This window comes from Scardinius erythrophthalmus (genome assembly GCF_964197995.2).
Source record: "Scardinius erythrophthalmus genome assembly, chromosome: 17".
NCBI classification, from domain to species: Eukaryota; Metazoa; Chordata; class Actinopteri; order Cypriniformes; family Leuciscidae; genus Scardinius; species Scardinius erythrophthalmus.
Window position 1 is genome coordinate 8700844 of NC_138237.1, and position 18421 is coordinate 8719264.

Genomic DNA, 18421 nt, shown 5'->3' on the forward strand with positions numbered 1-18421 from the left:
AAGTCCGGCCTGTACAGTAGAGGGCGCATCTCCAACCTTTCAGATGCACTGCTATTCTGGATTGCAGAAGAAAGTTCAAAATTCATACAAAAACAGAACAATTTAACAAATGTCAAAGTATTTTTTTTTCTTATTGGTGTGGTTGAATTGAATCATCAAAGGTCATTGGTTAATAAAGTAAGATTAAATACATGAAGTATATCCGTGTTAACGTTTAATAGCAAGTTTGCATGATATTCTGTTCTCATTTCACAGTTTTTATTCATTTTGAGGAATACTGAATCTGTTTTTGAGCAAGTGAGATGAATAAAAATATGTTCATATTTAGTCTAGAACTACGAATACCCATCATGTTCACACACACCACCTCTACACTTATGATTTCTTTCAACATTACGACAGGAGAGCCGTCAGTCAAAACATGGGAAAACAAAGTAACTTGTGTTACCTATTTGAAATTTAAAAGTAATGCGTTACTTGAAAAAAGTAATCGATTACTCGGTTACTCACATTACTTGTAATTTGTTACCCCCAACACTGGATATTAAGCAGCACAACTGTTTTTAAAATGGATGATAAGATGAGCAATAAATCAGCAAATCATTTTTCATCAAATAAATGCAGCCTTGTTGAGCACAAGATACCTCTTAATTATTAATAAATAAAAAAAATCACCTGCCAATTATTCAATTTTTTTCACCCCCAATGTAAATCGTAGTAGTTAAATTATAGCCTAATTTAGATCTTGGAAGTTTGAAACTCTTACATAAAAACAACGAGCAAACGAGGAGGTCAAAGACAGATGCCTTTATTTAGCTCATGAGGAAAACAGGACAAAAGTCTCGATCTCAGACCTTTTTGTGTACACATCATTGCAAAGTCAATTAGTTACATATCACTGATCCAAAACTAATACACATAGGGACAAGATCACAGCTAATAACAAGTATTCAAGTTTAGGTTGTGCGGAACAAAGTTTGGTGTTTCAAAATATCTTCCCTTTTTTCAATCAGTCCTGTTGTGTTTGTCAGGCCATACAGAAGTGTTTGGTTATGGATATTAGGAATACTTATACTTTCAATATCATAGTGGCTATAAACTCCTCTACAGATGGACTAAGGCTATTGGAGGGATTGTACACCAAAGTTAGTGATAAACAAAGGTGTGTTCAAGTCCTCCCAGGAAGTTCGTATGTACGAGTTGGGAAGTATTGAGATATTCCGCTCGTATTTACAACTTTGTGGTGGCGTTCAACTCATAAATACGATCTTTCCGACATAACTTGAGTTCATTCTTTCAGTTTATCTAGGTAGATATAAGATTCAAGCTGGTTTGTGTGCTGGTGGAGATTTAACTATATAACAAGTCTCAGTAGTGTAATTGGAAATCATTTTACTTGCTAAACATACAGTGCATGCAAAGTTTTGAAAAGTTTACTGAAAGCATTTCAAGGAAGCATAAGACCAATTATAAGGGTGAATCTCACAAACACACTCGGGTCACAATTTACCCCAAAATCAAAAGGAATTTTTTTTTTTTTTTGCATTAAGGAAATTAATTTTTTTCTGCAAATGAGACCACAATTTAGCAAATACTTATGCCTAATAATTCCTGTTGTTCTTAATGCAATTCAACATTTTATAAATGTAAATTAAATAAACAAATGTGCTTAAAAAGGTACACTATGTAACGTTTTTTTGTTCAAAATTAACAAAATTTAAATAGACTCAATACATCTTCCAAAAAAATAAATAAAAAAGATTTGTGGGTGACATTCGAGGCATAATGACTGATATATAAGATATAAACTCGCAATTGAGAAAAAAAAGTCAGAATTGTTTTAATTCCCTTTTTTTTTTTTTCTGGTGGAAACAAGCCTCATTAAGTAACAGCGTGAACACTAAGGTCAGAACAGGACAGAATGACCTCTGACCTCCACATTATAGATTTGTAACTTTGGCTTTCATACCAGTGGTCAGTGTTGAGACTGGCTCAGATAGATGCAGAAATAAGCAAACAACACGTCATCACAGCATCAACAAACTGAATCGTTTCTTATTCCGGAAAAGAAGCCCTTCTTCAGTGCAGCAACAGACAGACGGCTTTAGAGGAAAGCTAAGACTGAAGACAGAACGTAAACCACTATCTCATCATTCACAGTTACACTCACACAAGCTTTTAAAGGAGACAACCAGAAAGCGCAGATCAGACACGCTTTCACCAAATCAGTGACAGCGAAAGTGACAGCGAGATTTTAGAGCAGCGCGTGTAGAAAAATTACATTCCACCATTTCTTACAAACAGCAAACATGCTGCAGCAAAGGATTCTGGGTAAAGGCCAGTTAGCAGAGGCACACGAAACACACAAAGTTTTTATCCCTGCAGTGGCCTTAAACACACCTGCAATCGCTGAAACACATTTTTACCATGCTTACACATTAAAATACAAGTTTGTTTGCTCTTTTAAAGGATTAGGGGCCATTCACACAGAACGCGTTTTTGCGGTTAAAAACTCAGGCTAGTGAAGCGGGGAAATAAAGCAAGTACTGAGTTCGAAAACTTGGGCAACTGACTTGTTGCCTCGCTGCCTTACAGGTATTGACTTTGCAGGTGTTTGCGCTCAAAGATACCTCACGAAACTGATTTCGGACGGACTTCTGAGGCAGTGTTACGGTTTAATGATGAAGGTCTCTCAGGAGACAGGAAGTGCAGCTAACATTGGATTTAGACGTGCCTTGCTTCACTACCCTACAACTCGTCCTCCGAAGGCAGCACTTTTAAGTTTTCAGACGCAGCCAAGGTCTAGAGATGCGTTTTTTTTAAAGTTGAACTAATGCTGCAATCACGTGCTATTGGAATTATCATAAATATGAGTTTCCTAGTTAAAAATTGGACATGAGCGCCCTCTCAAGTCGTATTTACCACTGGGAAGTTCTGGGATCATTTAGAGTTTCCGAGTTAGGCGGGTCACAAACTTTAAAAATGCCAGAGGGAAGAACGATTGCTGCCGAGACTGGTATTCTTTATTCATTTTTTCCCACAACAGCTACAACGCCTTGTCTTGTCGTTAAAGTAGTGCATATTTATTAAAGTAGTGCATTATTTCAAATGAATAATCATTTGAAGTGTATTATACACAGCAAAAACAGCCCGTATTTGACCAAAAATCCAGAATCGTCAGCAAGCTGACTATAGATAGTGCGGTGAATGTTTATGTTTGTCATGGACGCTAATTATCATTTTGGCTTTAATAAGATTTTCCCCAATTTATAGGCAAGAATAAATCTGGTGTGTCTGAAATGCGATCTCGTAATCACGTAATCACAACTTCAGAAGTGGGAAGTAGGAAATTTCCGATAGAAAAAAAACGTTAAAAACAATGGAAAAGTGGCGCAGTGGAAAGTAAAAACGCATTCTGTGAGAACCGGCCCTTATCTGTCCTTTTTTCCTCATCTACAGAACAAAGAATTCTGGGGTGGAAAAAAATCCCAATGGCCAAAGTTCCAGTTCCCTGCGCTTGAGTTGAGGAGGTTTGAGCTGAAGTTAATGCATTCATTTACACTCCAGCTCTGTGTTTGGTAAAGTGAAATGAAAGTCAGATAAAAATAAATTAAATTAATTTATATAAACTGTGCACGAGAGCGCAAATTAAAACCCATTTTATTGACTAAATCCTACACAAACAAACCAGAGAACTGATTTCCACTCACGCCCTCAGTCGTCAAAGGTTAGCTTAAAAACATCCCAACAAACCGTGAAGCACCTCAGGTAATGCATTTTGTCATGTTAAGGGAAAACGAGAGGGAAAGGATGCAGTGAGGTGGTGAAGGAGGTGAAGAGGAGAGATTCACGGCACAGAACCATCTGTCGTTTCTGCAACTTTCTCTTCGTCTCCTTTGTTTAGGTGCTGCAATCGGGCGTAGCTCACCGCGTCGCCTCTGAAAAACAGGCAATTTTCAATCATTTCTTCAATAAAGGTCATAAAAGCAATTAAAAAGTTACTCAGGTCCTGTTTACACCTGGTATTAAGAAGCGTTTTGGTCGATCGGATCACAAGTGGACGGCGCTAAATACAGGTGTAAACGGGGTCTAAAACGTTTTGAGCTTGTCCACTTTCAACCACTTCTAGAGCTAGTCGAAAACTCATTTGACGGGATTGCTTTGGTTGTGTAAACACTCATGTGGTCGAATGGCCATTAAAGTCTGTCTACTCTAAACCTACTGACCTAACGCGTGAACATTATGGGAAGTGCGCTAGCCAGACGGCTGAAGACCCGAGTTTGGTCTGAAGACGAAAAACATACCAAGCACAAGCATCTCTGATTTCTAACACACACTCACAGTGTCCGGTCGGCCCTGTGGCTGTCAGAGCAGAAACGAAAGTCATCTCCGGGTGCGTTTATGTAAATAAGTTTATTTCGTCCATTTGATCGAAAGATCTGAAAAAGCCTGTACATTTCCCTGCCCATAGACCCTCCCCTCGATGAATTTAGGACAGAAGTGGTTGAAAGTGGACAAAAGTGATGGATTAAAACAGCAGGTGTGTCTCCCTCTTAGACTGCCTGTGCTCTGCTCAAACAAAATGCATCTTAATACCAGGTGTAAACAGGGCCTTAGTGAAATATATATATATTTTGCTCTATATGCAAGCAAATGCAAAAAATGCACCCACTTCTTTCCGAGGGATGCGAGTCCGTACAGCACTCCGGTAGCAAAAGCGATGGCATTACCGAACAGAGTTGTCAAGGAAAATTTCAGAAAGATGGGAAACAGAGCCATCCTGAGGGAGAAAGTGACATCAGCGTTAGTTATGATCATAAAACAACAACAACAAAAACAGGGTAACAATTTTAAATGCACTACCGTTTACTTTGGGTTAGTACGATTTTTTCTTTTATTCAGCAAGGATGCATTAAATAGATCAAAAGTGACAGTTAAGACAATGTTATAAAAGATTATATTTCAAATAAATGCTGTGGTTTTGAACTTTCTAGTCATCAAAGAATCCTGAAAAAAAGCATCACAGCCTCCACGAAAAAATATATAATAGAAATATTAGAAATAATATAAATTCAGCAAATCAGAATGAATTCTGAAGGATCATGTGACACCGAAGACTGGGAAAATTGAAGACTGATGCTGAAAATTCAGCTTTGATCACAGGAATAAATTATATTATAAAATATCTGATATGGGGTTTGGACTGTTATGGGTAGTGTTTAGTGCTGGGTTAAATATATTTCTATTAAATGTAATTATAATATGAGTTTTCAATCAAATATTGAATATGTGTGTGTGTATCTTGAAATGATTACGATTTTTAAAGAAATTTTATGCTGTGACAAAAAATTAGAAGGCATATGACACTGAAGAATAAATTGCATTTTAAAATATTTTCAAACAGAAAACGGTCATTTTAAATTGTAATAATATTTCACAATATTACTGTTTTTACTGTATTTTTGATCACATAAATGCAGCCTTGGTGAACAGAAGAAATCTTTCAAAAACATGGTAGTGTTCATGTTTGTTCATAATACATTAACTAATGTTAGTTTATGCAACTTCTAATGTAGCAGTAGGATATAAGCAAAGACTAACCTCAACGTAGATTAATAAACGCTGTAAAAGTACTGTTTATTTTAATCTTAAATATTTACTAATCATTAATTACAGATGTAATTTTACACACGCCATTGGGGTGCTTTGACATTTTCACACCAGAAACCAATCCTTTCAATTAATTGATTTAGACAGTAACATTTGTTAGAGGACAAAATATCTCCGGCTAAGTGGGAGAAATGGCTTTCGGAGTCGTCACATGCCCCACTTGTTTCATAGTAAATATTTATTAGTTCCACAGTAACATTTATTAGGCAATGAAGTGATCAGCTGTGGAGTTGCACTCACTCACCCGCAGTAAAACAGGGCTTTCTGCCAAGGCTTCAGGCGGTCGGCACGCGCCGCTATTACGTTTGCAAACTCAACGAACTGACAGCAGAACGGCACCTCACACAGGAACAACACACACGCCGTCATCCTGAAGGACAAAAAGGAGATATTTCATCTTCTGGTTGGCTTCTCTACATGGATTAATAAACAGTGGGAATTAAGTTCTTACACCATCCAAACTCCAGCCACGATGTTTAACGGATTCACAGTCACACAATTCCAGACGCCCATTGTTGCACACGCTAGAACAAAAGAGAGAGAAATTACATTTTTTGTACATTTCATTTAAACAATAAATCAAAATTGTTATTTTTGGTATATCAAAATGTGTTTTTCTAAAAACTGTTGTAGTCGCTACATGGTCAGTTTGAGGTTAAGTAATAGCCCAGGGTTTCCTATGTAGGGCTGCAACAAACGATTATTTTGATAATTGATTAATCTAACGATTATTAGAACGATTAATCGACTAATCGTCGATTATTTCGCTAACTAATCAGTAAGTTTGGAACGATTATTCAGCCTTTTCAATTAGTTAAAACACTGAGTTATACATATTCTAACTATAATATAAAAAAAGAAAATCACTTCAGCTTTTGAAATGGTTGGTTTAATGAACTTTGAGCCAACTAAACAGGTCATTCTCTTTAAGTTTTCAGATTTCAACTCAAATCACACACAAATGCTCTCTAAGCATTGGTTAAATATTCTGTTCTCTTTCAATAGAAAAAAACAACAACAAAATTAGCTGAATTACAGACAAACTTAAACTGCAAACAATTATTATAAGAATACAATTAAAAAAAAAATTTGACAGCTGAGCTGACAGAGACATTCTCATTCACCTTTTAATTTACAGTATAAAAAATAACTGACATGATATTCTTCATAACATCTCTTTTTGTAAGTCTTCATGAATATGGAACAAAATACAGGAAAGTGATAAGACTGTAATAACTAATAGAGTTACAATAATAAAAACAGCCCTGACTCCTAAGCTCGATCAAGCTTTATTCTATGCAAAAATAAATCATCACATTACTGTAATTATATTATTATTGTTAATATTATTGCTATTATTAGTAGTACTGCATTATCTAATAAAGAGATAATGAATTTAATAAATTCTAATAAATTTACTGCTAGTTATTTAGCTTCAGCTGGAGAACATTCACCTCTCACCGGCTCGTCTCGTGCCGGGTTTTTCCTCTTTAAGTGTTTTAACATGCATGTTGTGCTCCCGTGAAAAGCAAGTTCCGCCTTGCATGTATTGCACACGACAGCATTCTTGGTTTGAAGTTTTGTGAAACTTTCACACACCTTACTAGTTCGGATTCGTTTGCACTCCCGTCATAATTCGCGCTGTGTTTTCTTCTACCGCAAAAGCATTTGTAACGGCTGCATTACACTCTAGCGCTACAGCGCCGTAGCGGTCAAATTGCGATATTGCAGGCCTTTACATTAGGTCACGTGGGATCAAACGACTACTCGACAACAAAGATATTTGTCGACAATTTTTTATTGTCGACATTGTCGACAATGTCGACTAATCGTTTCAGCCCTATTCCTATGCTGATAATTAATTAAACAAATCAAAACGTTTATTAAAAAAAGATTAAATATTTTATTTGTTTACCTGCATGTCATGTGACAATTAACTATTATCAGAGAACTATGAATATGCAAATGTGTTGTAAAATTAAAAATACTCAACATAATACATAATAAGTAAATATTATCTAAATATTTTCCTGAAAATGGGTTGTAGTAAGTAAATGAATAAATGAACATGCACATTTGTTAAATGGCTGCTTCAGGAACCTGTTATACTTCGTTCAGAAACAGAAACGTTCAAAAGCGCAGAGGAAGGACAGGCGTTTGGTGCGAACAGCTGCTTTCCTGGTGAAACAAGCTTTTGTTGGCTTTGATGAACAGCTGTTGCTGTCATCTGTGTCTCAGCATATGTAGAGAAAAACAGAGAGCTATTGATGCCGACTGATCACACACACACACACACACACACACACACACGCTGGGTTTCCATGTTTTATGAAGCATATACATAATGATTTTTATACTGTACAAACTGTATATTTTATCCCCTAAACACAATACGCTCACACACGAGTTCACACAAATTCTCACACACGCTAACAATGTAAACAATATAGACGGCTGTTAAGTTTTAGGACGTGGGTCTCTTGCACAATAATAATCATATTTGGGAGTCCATGGCCTCTAGAAGCCTGAAAACCCCCGCACTACATAGAGAGATATTGTTTCGTAACACATAGTGATCCTTAACAAAACCTGACCGAACAAAAGGATGAGAAAGAAAAGCGCAAGAGAAAAGAAAGTTGCAGTTGCTATGACACCTGTGTTACCATGACAGTGTCCACAAAAAAGTCCTCATACAAACATACGACAGATTAAAAATGCTTAGATATTTACATCACTATATGATCTCATTTCCGGCACTTTGATATTTAATAATAAAGGACTGCCATATTAATACACAAGCCAATTTGCATGATACTCAAACGTATCTCAAAGAATACTATGGTATTACCATGGCACAATAACTATGATACTTATTGGTAGGTATTGATTCTCCATGACAGGATTTCTATGGGAGTCACTGTGTGATTGATTAGACATGCTGGCAGATTAATGATGTATTAGTTCAAAGCAATGATCCAATTTGCCTTAATCCCAAAATAATGATAATAATCCATATATTCATGTTGCACAGCAGGGGGTTTCAAACTGGGGTTTTTGTAAAATAGTGAGTAGGGAAAAAAAACTAATATTGTAATGCAATCTAAATATTTTCAAATAACATTACACATAGGCTATTAGTAATATTAAATTGAGGATGGGGGTCTCTCGTACATAGATTATCACATTTGGGGGTCAGTGGTTTGTCTAAAAGATTGAAAACCCCTGTTGTACAGCTTTTGCCTCTAAGGAAGTGATATCACTGTGAACATTTTTTTTGTGTGTTGTCAAATCGATTAATCATAAATCTATGTAAAAGTTTGTTTTGTGTCAAATTAATCGATTTGACAGCACTATTTTTATTTTATTTTTGGATATGCCATCATCAAGGATGGGAAACCACAAGAAGTCCAGCATGATTGTGTGTGTTGGGTGTAAGAAAGTATCCTTGTTGAAAAAGGTTTCACATCCCATCACACCGGGATACACCCATGTGAATCAGCCATATGTGCACAACACATGTGATACTTACATATGCCACCTACAACACCAGCCATTTTGCAGATCCAGCGGTACCACCAGGACATGCCATCGTCCTCTGTGCCAGCTTTAGTTGGAGCTGCCGCCTCCTCTGAGCTCATTTTCCACAGTTAAATTATTCAGACTCCCAGTGTCTCACTTACAACTCACCGGCACCTGCAGTACCACTGGCGGCCTAAGGGCGTCGCTTTTTCCCCGACGAGGAGAATGGCTGGAAAGTATAGCTGACTGTAATGTCAGCCAAATAAACAAATTGCGTAATAAAGTTAGCAAACAATCGGCAGCCAAGAATTATACACAGAAGTTTTGGTTTTAAAATTGTCCTGGATAAAAATACTGCTGAAAGGACGCTGATACGGCGTTGTTTATCTGACGCCGCGGTCTTACTTGAGGCTGAAAGCACCAACACATCAAGAGATAATCCAAACCTCTCAGGATTCCGGCTACTTGGAAATATGTCGAGTTAAAAAAATGTCGCTGAATCGGTGTCCTCAGAATGAAATAATCATCGGTGTAATGTCAGTTTTGTTTAGTAGAGCGTTTGGTCCTCTTGTCTTGGAGGTTCCCTTGTCTGCGTTGCATTGTGGGTGGAGCTAATAATGCGTCACTGAATATGATATGGCGCTTCAAGAGCATCAACCGCAGCAGAGTTTGCGCAGTCTGTTGGTTTATGAACAACTAGTGTAAAGAGGAATACAAATAAAAAAATATTACAAAAAACTAGTGTAAAGAAGTAGTAATTATGTGTTTAAAATTGTTTTCCATCACGACTTTAATACAGTTTTAGTTAGGATTTTTATTATTAATCCTAACGCAAAGCGATGATGTAGGAATTGTATTATTAGTGGAAAGCCTTGCCCCAATCAGTGCAACAGTGATCGAAACAACTTTTTTTTTTAACAAATGGGCTTAACCTTTGAACGTTTTTCACAGGTGTGTTCTATCATTTGACATTCCATCAAGACTGACAAAACGTATATCTCAGATTTAATTTCCGTCTTGAATATTTCCACCATATTGTATTTTGACCAAAACTAGCCTATATTCCTATAGGTTTCTCTCCTGATCAGAACTAAACCACTGCAGAAATATTCTATGGTGTCCAAATAATAATAATTAGCAAAAAAAAAAAAAAAAGCTAAGGGGTGCCAAAACTTTTAAAGTGGGCGTGAAAACTTTTAGGGTAAGTTTACCCAAAAATGAAAATCATCCTAATTTACTCACCCTCAAGCCATCCTAAAACCATAGGCAATAGTTCCTTGTGTAAGTTTAGGCTGCTGATTTCTGTTCATGGTATTCAGGCAGCTGCAATGAAATGTTTGGCAAAAAGACAAACATGTTTGATATCTAAATGTTTGACTTAAATTGTACTGGAATCAAAGCTAATCAATGTAGTTATTACAGACACAGAGGCTTTCATTTGCTGTTGAACATCGTCTTTTATATGGAGAGAGCCCGCATTACTGCTCTATCACAACTTGTTTTTCGCAGGGAACCCCCCGGATACAGAAACTTATACTTATGAACTTAACTTCCATAGACACACCCACTGTACACCATAACATGTCATAAATCATCAGTTATCTTTCCCTGAGTTCTATATTTCCTCCAGTAGGCCTACAAAGCATTGCAATTTCATATATATATATATATATATATATATATATATATATATATATATATATATATATATATATATATATATATATATATATATATATATATATATATATATATATATAGACATACTGTAGCATCCACATAGCCTAGCATCCATAGGCTAATGCAAAACTGAAATTGAAACTGAAAATAATAACAAAAAATCCGGCCATATCTTGTATGATATGGTTGCTTTTGAGCAGTCGGCTCAGCTGGAATGTTTTCTTGGGCATGTCGTGCATCTTTAGACACAATGTCCCAGATCAGTTTGTGTTTGGTGTGGGAATGGTTCTTACAGGAAGTATGTCTGCGATTCCTCCAGTGTGCTTTACCCTTCGACTCCACTAAGATCTGGGCTTGGTGAGTGGGCTCTTTACAACTCCAATCTTATCATGGCCTTTTACTCTTGGCTCTTTAGTTTGTTAATGGCATTTTGAGATGACAGTCCTGAATGGGGTTTTTTCAAACCACCTGCAAGAATCTACTAGGTGCTGTTGGCTGTTCCAGTCGTCAAATATGTCAATAGCAACTACAGACCAAAGCAGATCTCACGGAGGTGCAATGGCTCCTTTTGTTGATCATGGTTTCAGAGCATTGCATATGCTGAAAGACTGCACAAAGCTGTCAATGTCCTGTCATTGTCAAACGGCATCACATGCTCTGCATTTATTCGCTTCAGTTCCTTTGTGCTAGATTTGTAGACACTCACTCTGTAGGCTTTGAGGAATTACTGCGTTCATGATGATTCCATCCTTAGTAGTGAGCTCATCTCGGAAAGGAAAGAAGAGTTTTAGTGGCATTGGCACACTCTGAATCTTCTTTGGCCATCAGTGCTTGATGGTATTGCACAGACTTTGAGGGCCATCCTTTCCAGTGTGTTCTTTGAGCTACGAGTTATCAGTTGGACTGTCATCACCTCAAATTCACCCTCGTCACTGAGATGCAGCGTTATCACTTTCCTGGGAGCATGTGACATGTGTCAGGTAGAACGGCTTTCCTCTTTTGTAGGTGCAGATTCAGGTTGAACTTACCCAGTTGAAAAAAAAAAAAAACAGCTAAAACCAGCATAAGCTCTCAGGCTGTGTTTAGAAGGGATTTGGCCACTTTTTGTTTGTTTGTTGGGAGACCAGCTGAACACCAGCTTGGCCAGCCTGGGAGACCATCTTAAACCAGCTAGTTTAGGTTTAAACTAGTTAAGATCAGCCAACCAGCCTAGGCTGGTTTTAGTTGTTTTTTCCCCAGCAGAGTTGTGCAGCTTCAGTATCTTAACTTGTGTACACCCACCTGCCATAACAATGTCATAAATCATCAGTAATCTACAGAAGTTTTGAAATCGATAACATTCAAACGATACCCAACCCTAATCCTTATTTGTCTGAATACCTGTGATCTATCAAGCTATACAGCTCAGATGAGTTATACAAACTATGCATTGTTTTGAAAATGTAAACTGTTGCAGTTTATGCTTAACATTGAGATTTTATTATTACCGTTTCGAAATAATCCATTAAACAAGTTGCGATTTGAGGAGCAGTTCCATAGACCATATTCACAGCAGGGATAGACACTGGCTGCATCCGAAATCGAATATTTCCCCACTACATAGTTGGTGAAAAACAGAGTATGTGACAAAAGAAGTATGTCCGAATTCACAGTAGCCTATAGCCTACTCATAAAAATAGGACAGGTCACGTGATAATGAGAGAATGGCGAATGTAGTTTACATTCTACTACGCACATAGAACATACTTTTTTTAGCGGTCGTGATTCAGTAATTACTTGTTGAAAATAAGTAGGCTACCTAAGACAGTATGCGATTTCGGACGCAGCAATACATCTCTTCAGTGGGTTGTACTGTTATTTAATGTGTTTTTGGATTGTTCTGCTGATGAAACACTGCAAAAAAAAAAAAAAAAAAAAAATCTTTCCAAGAAGTTTCAGCTGACAAAAAACTCGTGGAAAATTTGTGGAAAATTAAAGGGAATCAAGGATATATATATACAGCTTTTTACAGCGGATACCAGTCTATCCCTAACATCCTCGCTTTCACCTGCCATGGCGCTGCTCTGAATAAGGTCTGTTACAGCATGAGGAAATATCATGTAAATACTCTCCACCCAACTGGAACAGTTTTTTTCACAGGGACTGAACTGGAACACCTGCCCTGACACGACAAATGAAACTGGACTACACTTATCTCAGTCCTCCTGACCACAGGAGCATTTTCGTCTACTTTGGAGGTGAGGCGTCAAACGAAAGTGTCCGACCTGACGGCTCCTTTTTTCAACTCCTCCTCCTCCTGTCCTGCTTACCTGACTATAAAGCGAGATTCATTTGAGTTCACAAGAAGCGGATATTGACACCAGAAGACACGATGTCTCTCACTGTGAAAAACATTTCTGTTATTTACACTCCTATCAATGAGACCAATACCTTCACCAGCGGGGATTTAATATCGGGACAAGTCCTTCTGGATGCAGTAAAGGACACGCAAATGCAGTCGCTCAGTGTGAAAATTAAAGGTAAAGCACAGGTGTCCTGGAGCGAGCATTACGGTAAAACCACGGTTGTTTACTCTGATAAGGAGAAGTATTATTCCATGGAGAGGTTTTTCGTTTTGGAGAACAAAACAAATGGTAGGAGGAACTTCAGCTGTAGTTTTTGTGTTACCATTTGTAGAACTCATTATTTAACCAGCTTTGTTTGTGTTGTAACTTGATCTTGTAGGTAATGACCATGAGATGCTAAAAGATCCATCAGGACAGCCATGTAAGTCTGTTTGCAATTTAGATGAATAATGCAATTTGAGCTTAAAGAACTGATAAATGTGCTGATCTTTGGTTTGATTTTTGACTTGTTAGATTCTTCGGTTGTGGCACCAGGCCATCATGTTTACCCTTTCACCTTTCAGTTGCCTCTACAGTAAGTCTGTTTGTTGCATCTCGTAAAGTTATGGTAAATGTGTATGCTGGTCAATGACAATAAGAATGCCCGAGGTAATATAAATAAAATAATTTGAAGAACAAAGTTTAAAACAAATGTACCAAGTCATTATTTTTATTTTATTTTAGTAATGTAATCTTTCGTATTGTTTTCAGTAATGCAATCTGTAGGTTAATGTTTTCATATTTTTTAGGTTTATATTAAAAAAAAAAAAAAATGACTTAATGTATAGTAGTGTAATCATCAAGCTAATAGTAGGCTACTAAAGAACTTTCTTTGCACATTGAAGACATGCAAATGAATATCCAGAAATGTCCTACGTCCTGCATGTTGGTTATGCCACACTAACTTTGATTTGGTGGATAGTTTTTCGAATATTAGGCCTAATAATATTTTTTTTTAAATGGCTTGACAGCACATATTCAATATAGATATATTTCTAAAGTATTAAAATACAATTAAAGGTGCACTGTGCAAGATAATTAGTATATAAATCTGGTTATAAGCCTGATATAAGGCCTGTTATAAGTGTTCATATTTTAGACCGAGCGAATGCTTTTTGCGCAAAATTGCATACTTGCATCACTTGTCCGTGCATGTCTCATCATATCCATAAATAAAGAAAAGTTGCTCCGGCTACTTTGACGCTTGTCTGGTGTGGGAGTGGCAGAGCTTCACGACGAGTGAGAAATGTTGACATGGAGCAGCTAAACCTCAAGCCTCCGGGGAATCTCCTGTAAAAAAAAAACCTAAAAAAACACTGAATAGAGCAGAGTTTGTCTGCAAAATAGAACGCGGCAGAGCTCGTAATAAAACAAGAATCAACATTAGTTTGGCTTTTCGGAGATGTGTAGTGAATGTTTTATGAGCAGTAGAATAACCATATTCATCTACAGTCACACAGCACAGAAGCACAACCAAAACAATGTTCTTCTGCAAAATTGAAGCAGTTTTGTTTTTTAACCGCCAGAGGGCCAACAGTTACATAGTGTACTTTTAATAAAATAGAACATTTTACTTTTGCCAATATTTCTTTTCTCAAGATTTTCAACCTTTTAATGAGACTTTACTTTCTGCTGTACAATTACTCTGTATTTACACACGCTTTTCCCCTTGTGTAAAATAAAACAACAGACAAACGCTGAATCCTGAGTGCGAATCACCATTGAATTTCTATATTTATACATGCCATAATTTTCTTATAGACACTTCCCACCAACCTTCAAAAGTGCAATTGGAAAAATTGCCTATACTTTGGAGACAAAATTATCCCGATCAATGCGTGTTTCTAGCAAAGCCAAAGCAGAGTTTCACTATGTCTCCAGTCATGTTGTGTCCAGTCCTGAACTAATGGTGAGATTATGACTAAAACCCCATGTACTGTCTTTCTAATCTATACTATACATTCCTCTACTATATTTAAGGGTTCAGTCACCTCTATTTTACACGTTTTGTCTTGTTTAGGTGCCTCAGTATGGAAGCAAAGAGAAAAAAATGAAACTCTTCCCCTCTGGGAATGTCTCCATGGACATAAGCACTGAAAAAATGGGATATTACCTCGGTAAAATTATAGTTCTTATTATAACTTCTCAGCAGTGTTCATGTTTTCTATTTGTCAATAATCTCAAAGTTTGAGTTTTGTAGACACAACCATTTCCAATGTATATAAAATTGCAAATATCAAACAGCTCTGTGGTGGATGGACAATTTCCATTATTTTCTTGTTTACTCTCTGTATAATCACATGTAAGCAAGTAGATTAAGACAACAAATGTGGAATTTTTCAGATCAGCTATTGTAATAATTGGTAAGGAAGTTACACTTTTCATAACACATTTCAACCGTAAGTCCATGAGAACCCAAGCATCACTTGTAGAACTGGTTCTACTTGTTTTTGTTTTGTTTGGTTTTCCCCCAATGCTGGGCTTCATAGACTTGTTGTGGAAATCATAATTTACAGGGCTTATACAAAATGTTATACATCCAATCAGGGCTTGACATTAACTTTTTTGCTTACCTGCCACTGTGTTTAGTGGTTTTCCAAAGCCCCTCAGCATTTTCACTGGCCACAATTTTGACATCGACATCGGAAAAACTGCCATATAGATATTTTTATTATTATCTCTTAATTTGGCAGCCGCAGCAGGTTAATTAAGACCTGACGCAAGGAAATCCATTATACTGTTACAATTGCGTTTTCTTTCTCAACTGTTCACGTTCACTTAAAACATAACAGACTGTTTACGTGACTCACCGAGACCAGCATTTTGCCATTATTTTGTGTGTATTTGATTGTTTTTTCTGCAATAAGCAGCGAAAACTAACTCAATTCAATAGTGAGAGGCGGCTTAATGGGTGTGAGCACAAAATCTGCGGGAATGAGTAAAATTATGCTCAATACGCACAATCCCACGTTGAAATTGAAGCCTTGTTACACCAACAATATTCATCAGGAGCAAATGAAACCAATGAGGGGAGGAGGGTTTGTGTGTCACTCACTGTCGGAGAGATGAGAGAGAGAGAAAGCGCAGCTGGTATCGTGTATCTACTGCAGAAAATGAGTATTGGAAGCGTTTCAGATATTTCGGTATTGATATGTAGCTAAAAATCAATATGGTGGGTGTTAATGTCAAGCTCTGCACACAATCATAATGTTATCAGTACAGTTTTCTTTTATACTTTTTTAATTGTGTATTTTTATATGTAACATGATTCTGAATTAAGAGGCTCATAGTTATAGTTTCTTGTGATATTTTATCAAGTATGTTCAATTTACCTACCGTAATTGTGTCTTACTGTGTCTCACTACAGGAGAGGGCTTGAAAGTTTTGGCTCAAGTTCAGAACAATTCATCCCGTGCAATCAAGCCAAAATACTGTCTTTATGAAAAACACAGTTTTTTCGCCAAAGGAAGGAGAAAAATTCACAAACATGACCTTGTCAAAGAGGAAGGAGAAACCATTGAGCCGAACTCAAAGAACACAGTCACAAAAGTGCTGTCCATTCCTCCCAGCCTTACCATCTCTATCCTAAACTGTAAAGTCATCAATGTTGAGTACAGACTCAGGGTGAGTTTCAGCATCTAAAGCAAAGACACAGAGACAAGCATTACAATAAAGTGAACAAATACATTAGATTGCCATCACTGTGTTCTACACAGATATGAATGAATAACTTTATTGCTTTAATATGTGTGCTTTGTGTCTAGGTCTACCTGGATGTGCCGTTTGCCTCAGACCCGGAGATCAAATTCCCAGTAGTGGTTCTTCCTCTTCAGTCTGTACCAGGTGCAAAAAGTGCTACAAACAGTGATTTTGGAGTCTGGAATCAACCATCAGGAGGCAATGTGAACCCCAGCCCACTTCATATGCCTCCATCTGCCCCACCTGGTCAGTTTGGTGCCTCCGGCCTCTACGGACCTCCTCTGAGTCCGTTTCCCGCTCCTGCTTTCCCTGGACCACTGGATCAGTTTGCTCCTCCTAGTTATGTTGGACCTCCTGGTCAATTTGGTCCTTCAGTTTCTCATCAGTCTGACTCATCAGATCCTCCTCCATATCAGGAATATCAGTTATATCCAGAGTTGCCAGACCACCCTAAAAAGTCTTGACAAAATGATTTTAAAATCACCTTCTAGGTTTCTTTTATTATTATTGTTATAGCTAGATTGCAAGAATGATTCATAGTAATATGTAAGCCTTATATATTTTTAGTTATCGATGTTGACTGTTAATAATCTATAGATCCTATATTAAATTAAGTCTCAACAGTAGACAAACAATTCTGCTAAACACACAATCATGTTTTTTTTTTGTTCATTAAAGCTACTCGATGTAACTTTAGGCCATCTAAATTAAACTGTATGCGTCTTGCGGAAGAACATTGTTTTGGTTGTGCTTCAGCTGTGAATGTGGTTCACATGAAACTCTGAAAAAGATGTATTCTGAGCAGGTGCCATATTTTATGTTGTCGTTTTGACCTTATTTGAAACATTTATGTTTTTAAATAAATTACTTAAAATGTTTTTTTGTTTGTTTTTAGAACTGTGATTCCCTGATTGCCTCTATAACAGTTAAAAAGGTGAAAATGACTTTATTCCTGTGGTAAATTCCTGGGAAAATTGTCATTATAACATTATAATTACACGGAGGACCACTCATTTGATTCATATTTAGACATTATAAAATCATTATAATATCTTTTCAAATCACATTTTGTCAAAGTTTACCTCGTCATTTGTACTTCAGATTAGGTATCAGTTTTTGCAATTATATCACATATGACAACAGTGAGACCTGAAAATGGTGTTATAAATGGGAGAACTAAGCATTTTCGTACCTTTCATTTATTTCAAACATCTTTATCTGCAACTTTATCTGTTTGCGTGTGTGTATTTGTGTGTGTGAAAATTGTGAATTTGTTAAAGATTACCATTTCATTTGTACCGAGGTATCAGTTTTTGCAATTATGCCACCTATGATTACAATGAAACCTGAAAATGGTGTAATGTAGAAGAGACTTGCAGTGAGCATTTTGTTACCTGTCATTTATTTATCAATATCAATGTATATTTACAACAAAATGAGTGTGTAAGCCTGCTTAATGTGTATTAAGT

At 36.9% G+C, this 18421-nt stretch overlaps 2 protein-coding genes across 3 annotated transcripts; one reads left to right on the forward strand and one right to left on the reverse strand.

Annotated features, from left to right (window-relative positions):
- Positions 1 to 792: 792 nt before the first annotated feature.
- On the reverse strand, positions 793 to 10078 carry cacfd1 (calcium channel flower domain containing 1). 2 transcript variants are annotated; one of them, XM_081391259.1, is made up of 6 exons: positions 9595 to 10078; positions 9200 to 9435; positions 6122 to 6194; positions 5915 to 6040; positions 4673 to 4780; positions 793 to 3938 (listed from the first exon to the last, which is right to left on the reverse strand). In XM_081391259.1, the coding sequence occupies exons 2-6, from the start codon at positions 9306 to 9308 to the stop codon at positions 3848 to 3850; spliced, it is 507 nt and encodes a 168-aa protein (XP_081247385.1). In that variant the 5' UTR covers positions 9309 to 9435; positions 9595 to 10078; the 3' UTR covers positions 793 to 3847. The 2 variants fall into 2 exon arrangements, with proteins under 2 accessions (XP_081247385.1, XP_081247386.1); XM_081391260.1 differs by having other exon boundaries at positions 9200 to 9796.
- Positions 10079 to 12551: 2473 nt separating this feature from the next.
- LOC308705890 (arrestin domain-containing protein 3-like) lies at positions 12552 to 18381 on the forward strand. The gene is made up of 7 exons (XM_081391187.1): positions 12552 to 13502; positions 13594 to 13635; positions 13728 to 13788; positions 15015 to 15162; positions 15274 to 15370; positions 16621 to 16877; positions 17018 to 18381. The coding sequence occupies exons 1-7, from the start codon at positions 13241 to 13243 to the stop codon at positions 17414 to 17416; spliced, it is 1266 nt and encodes a 421-aa protein (XP_081247313.1). The 5' UTR covers positions 12552 to 13240; the 3' UTR covers positions 17417 to 18381.
- The last annotated feature ends 40 nt before the right edge of the window (positions 18382 to 18421 follow it).

What these genes read in the sequence shown, in the direction of transcription:
- LOC308705890 (XM_081391187.1), top strand. Translation starts at nt 13,241, where the DNA reads ATGTCTCTCACTGTGAAAAACATTTCTGTTATTTACACTCCTATCAAT. An exon ending in AGATCCATCAGGACAGCCAT is followed by an intron (nt 13,636 to 13,727) that starts GTAAGTCTGTTT and finishes TTGACTTGTTAG; the next exon opens with ATTCTTCGGTTGTGGCACCA. An exon ending in AAAAATGGGATATTACCTCG is followed by an intron (nt 15,371 to 16,620) that starts GTAAAATTATAG and finishes GTCTCACTACAG; the next exon opens with GAGAGGGCTTGAAAGTTTTG.
- cacfd1 (XM_081391259.1), bottom strand. Translation starts at nt 9,308, where the DNA reads ATGAGCTCAGAGGAGGCGGCAGCTCCAACTAAAGCTGGCACAGAGGAC. An exon ending in TGGTGTTGTAGGTGGCATAT is followed by an intron (nt 6,195 to 9,199) that starts GTAAGTATCACA and finishes CTTTTGTTCTAG; the next exon opens with CGTGTGCAACAATGGGCGTC. An exon ending in CTCGCATCCCTCGGAAAGAA is followed by an intron (nt 3,939 to 4,672) that starts GTGGGTGCATTT and finishes CCTGTTTTTCAG; the next exon opens with AGGCGACGCGGTGAGCTACG.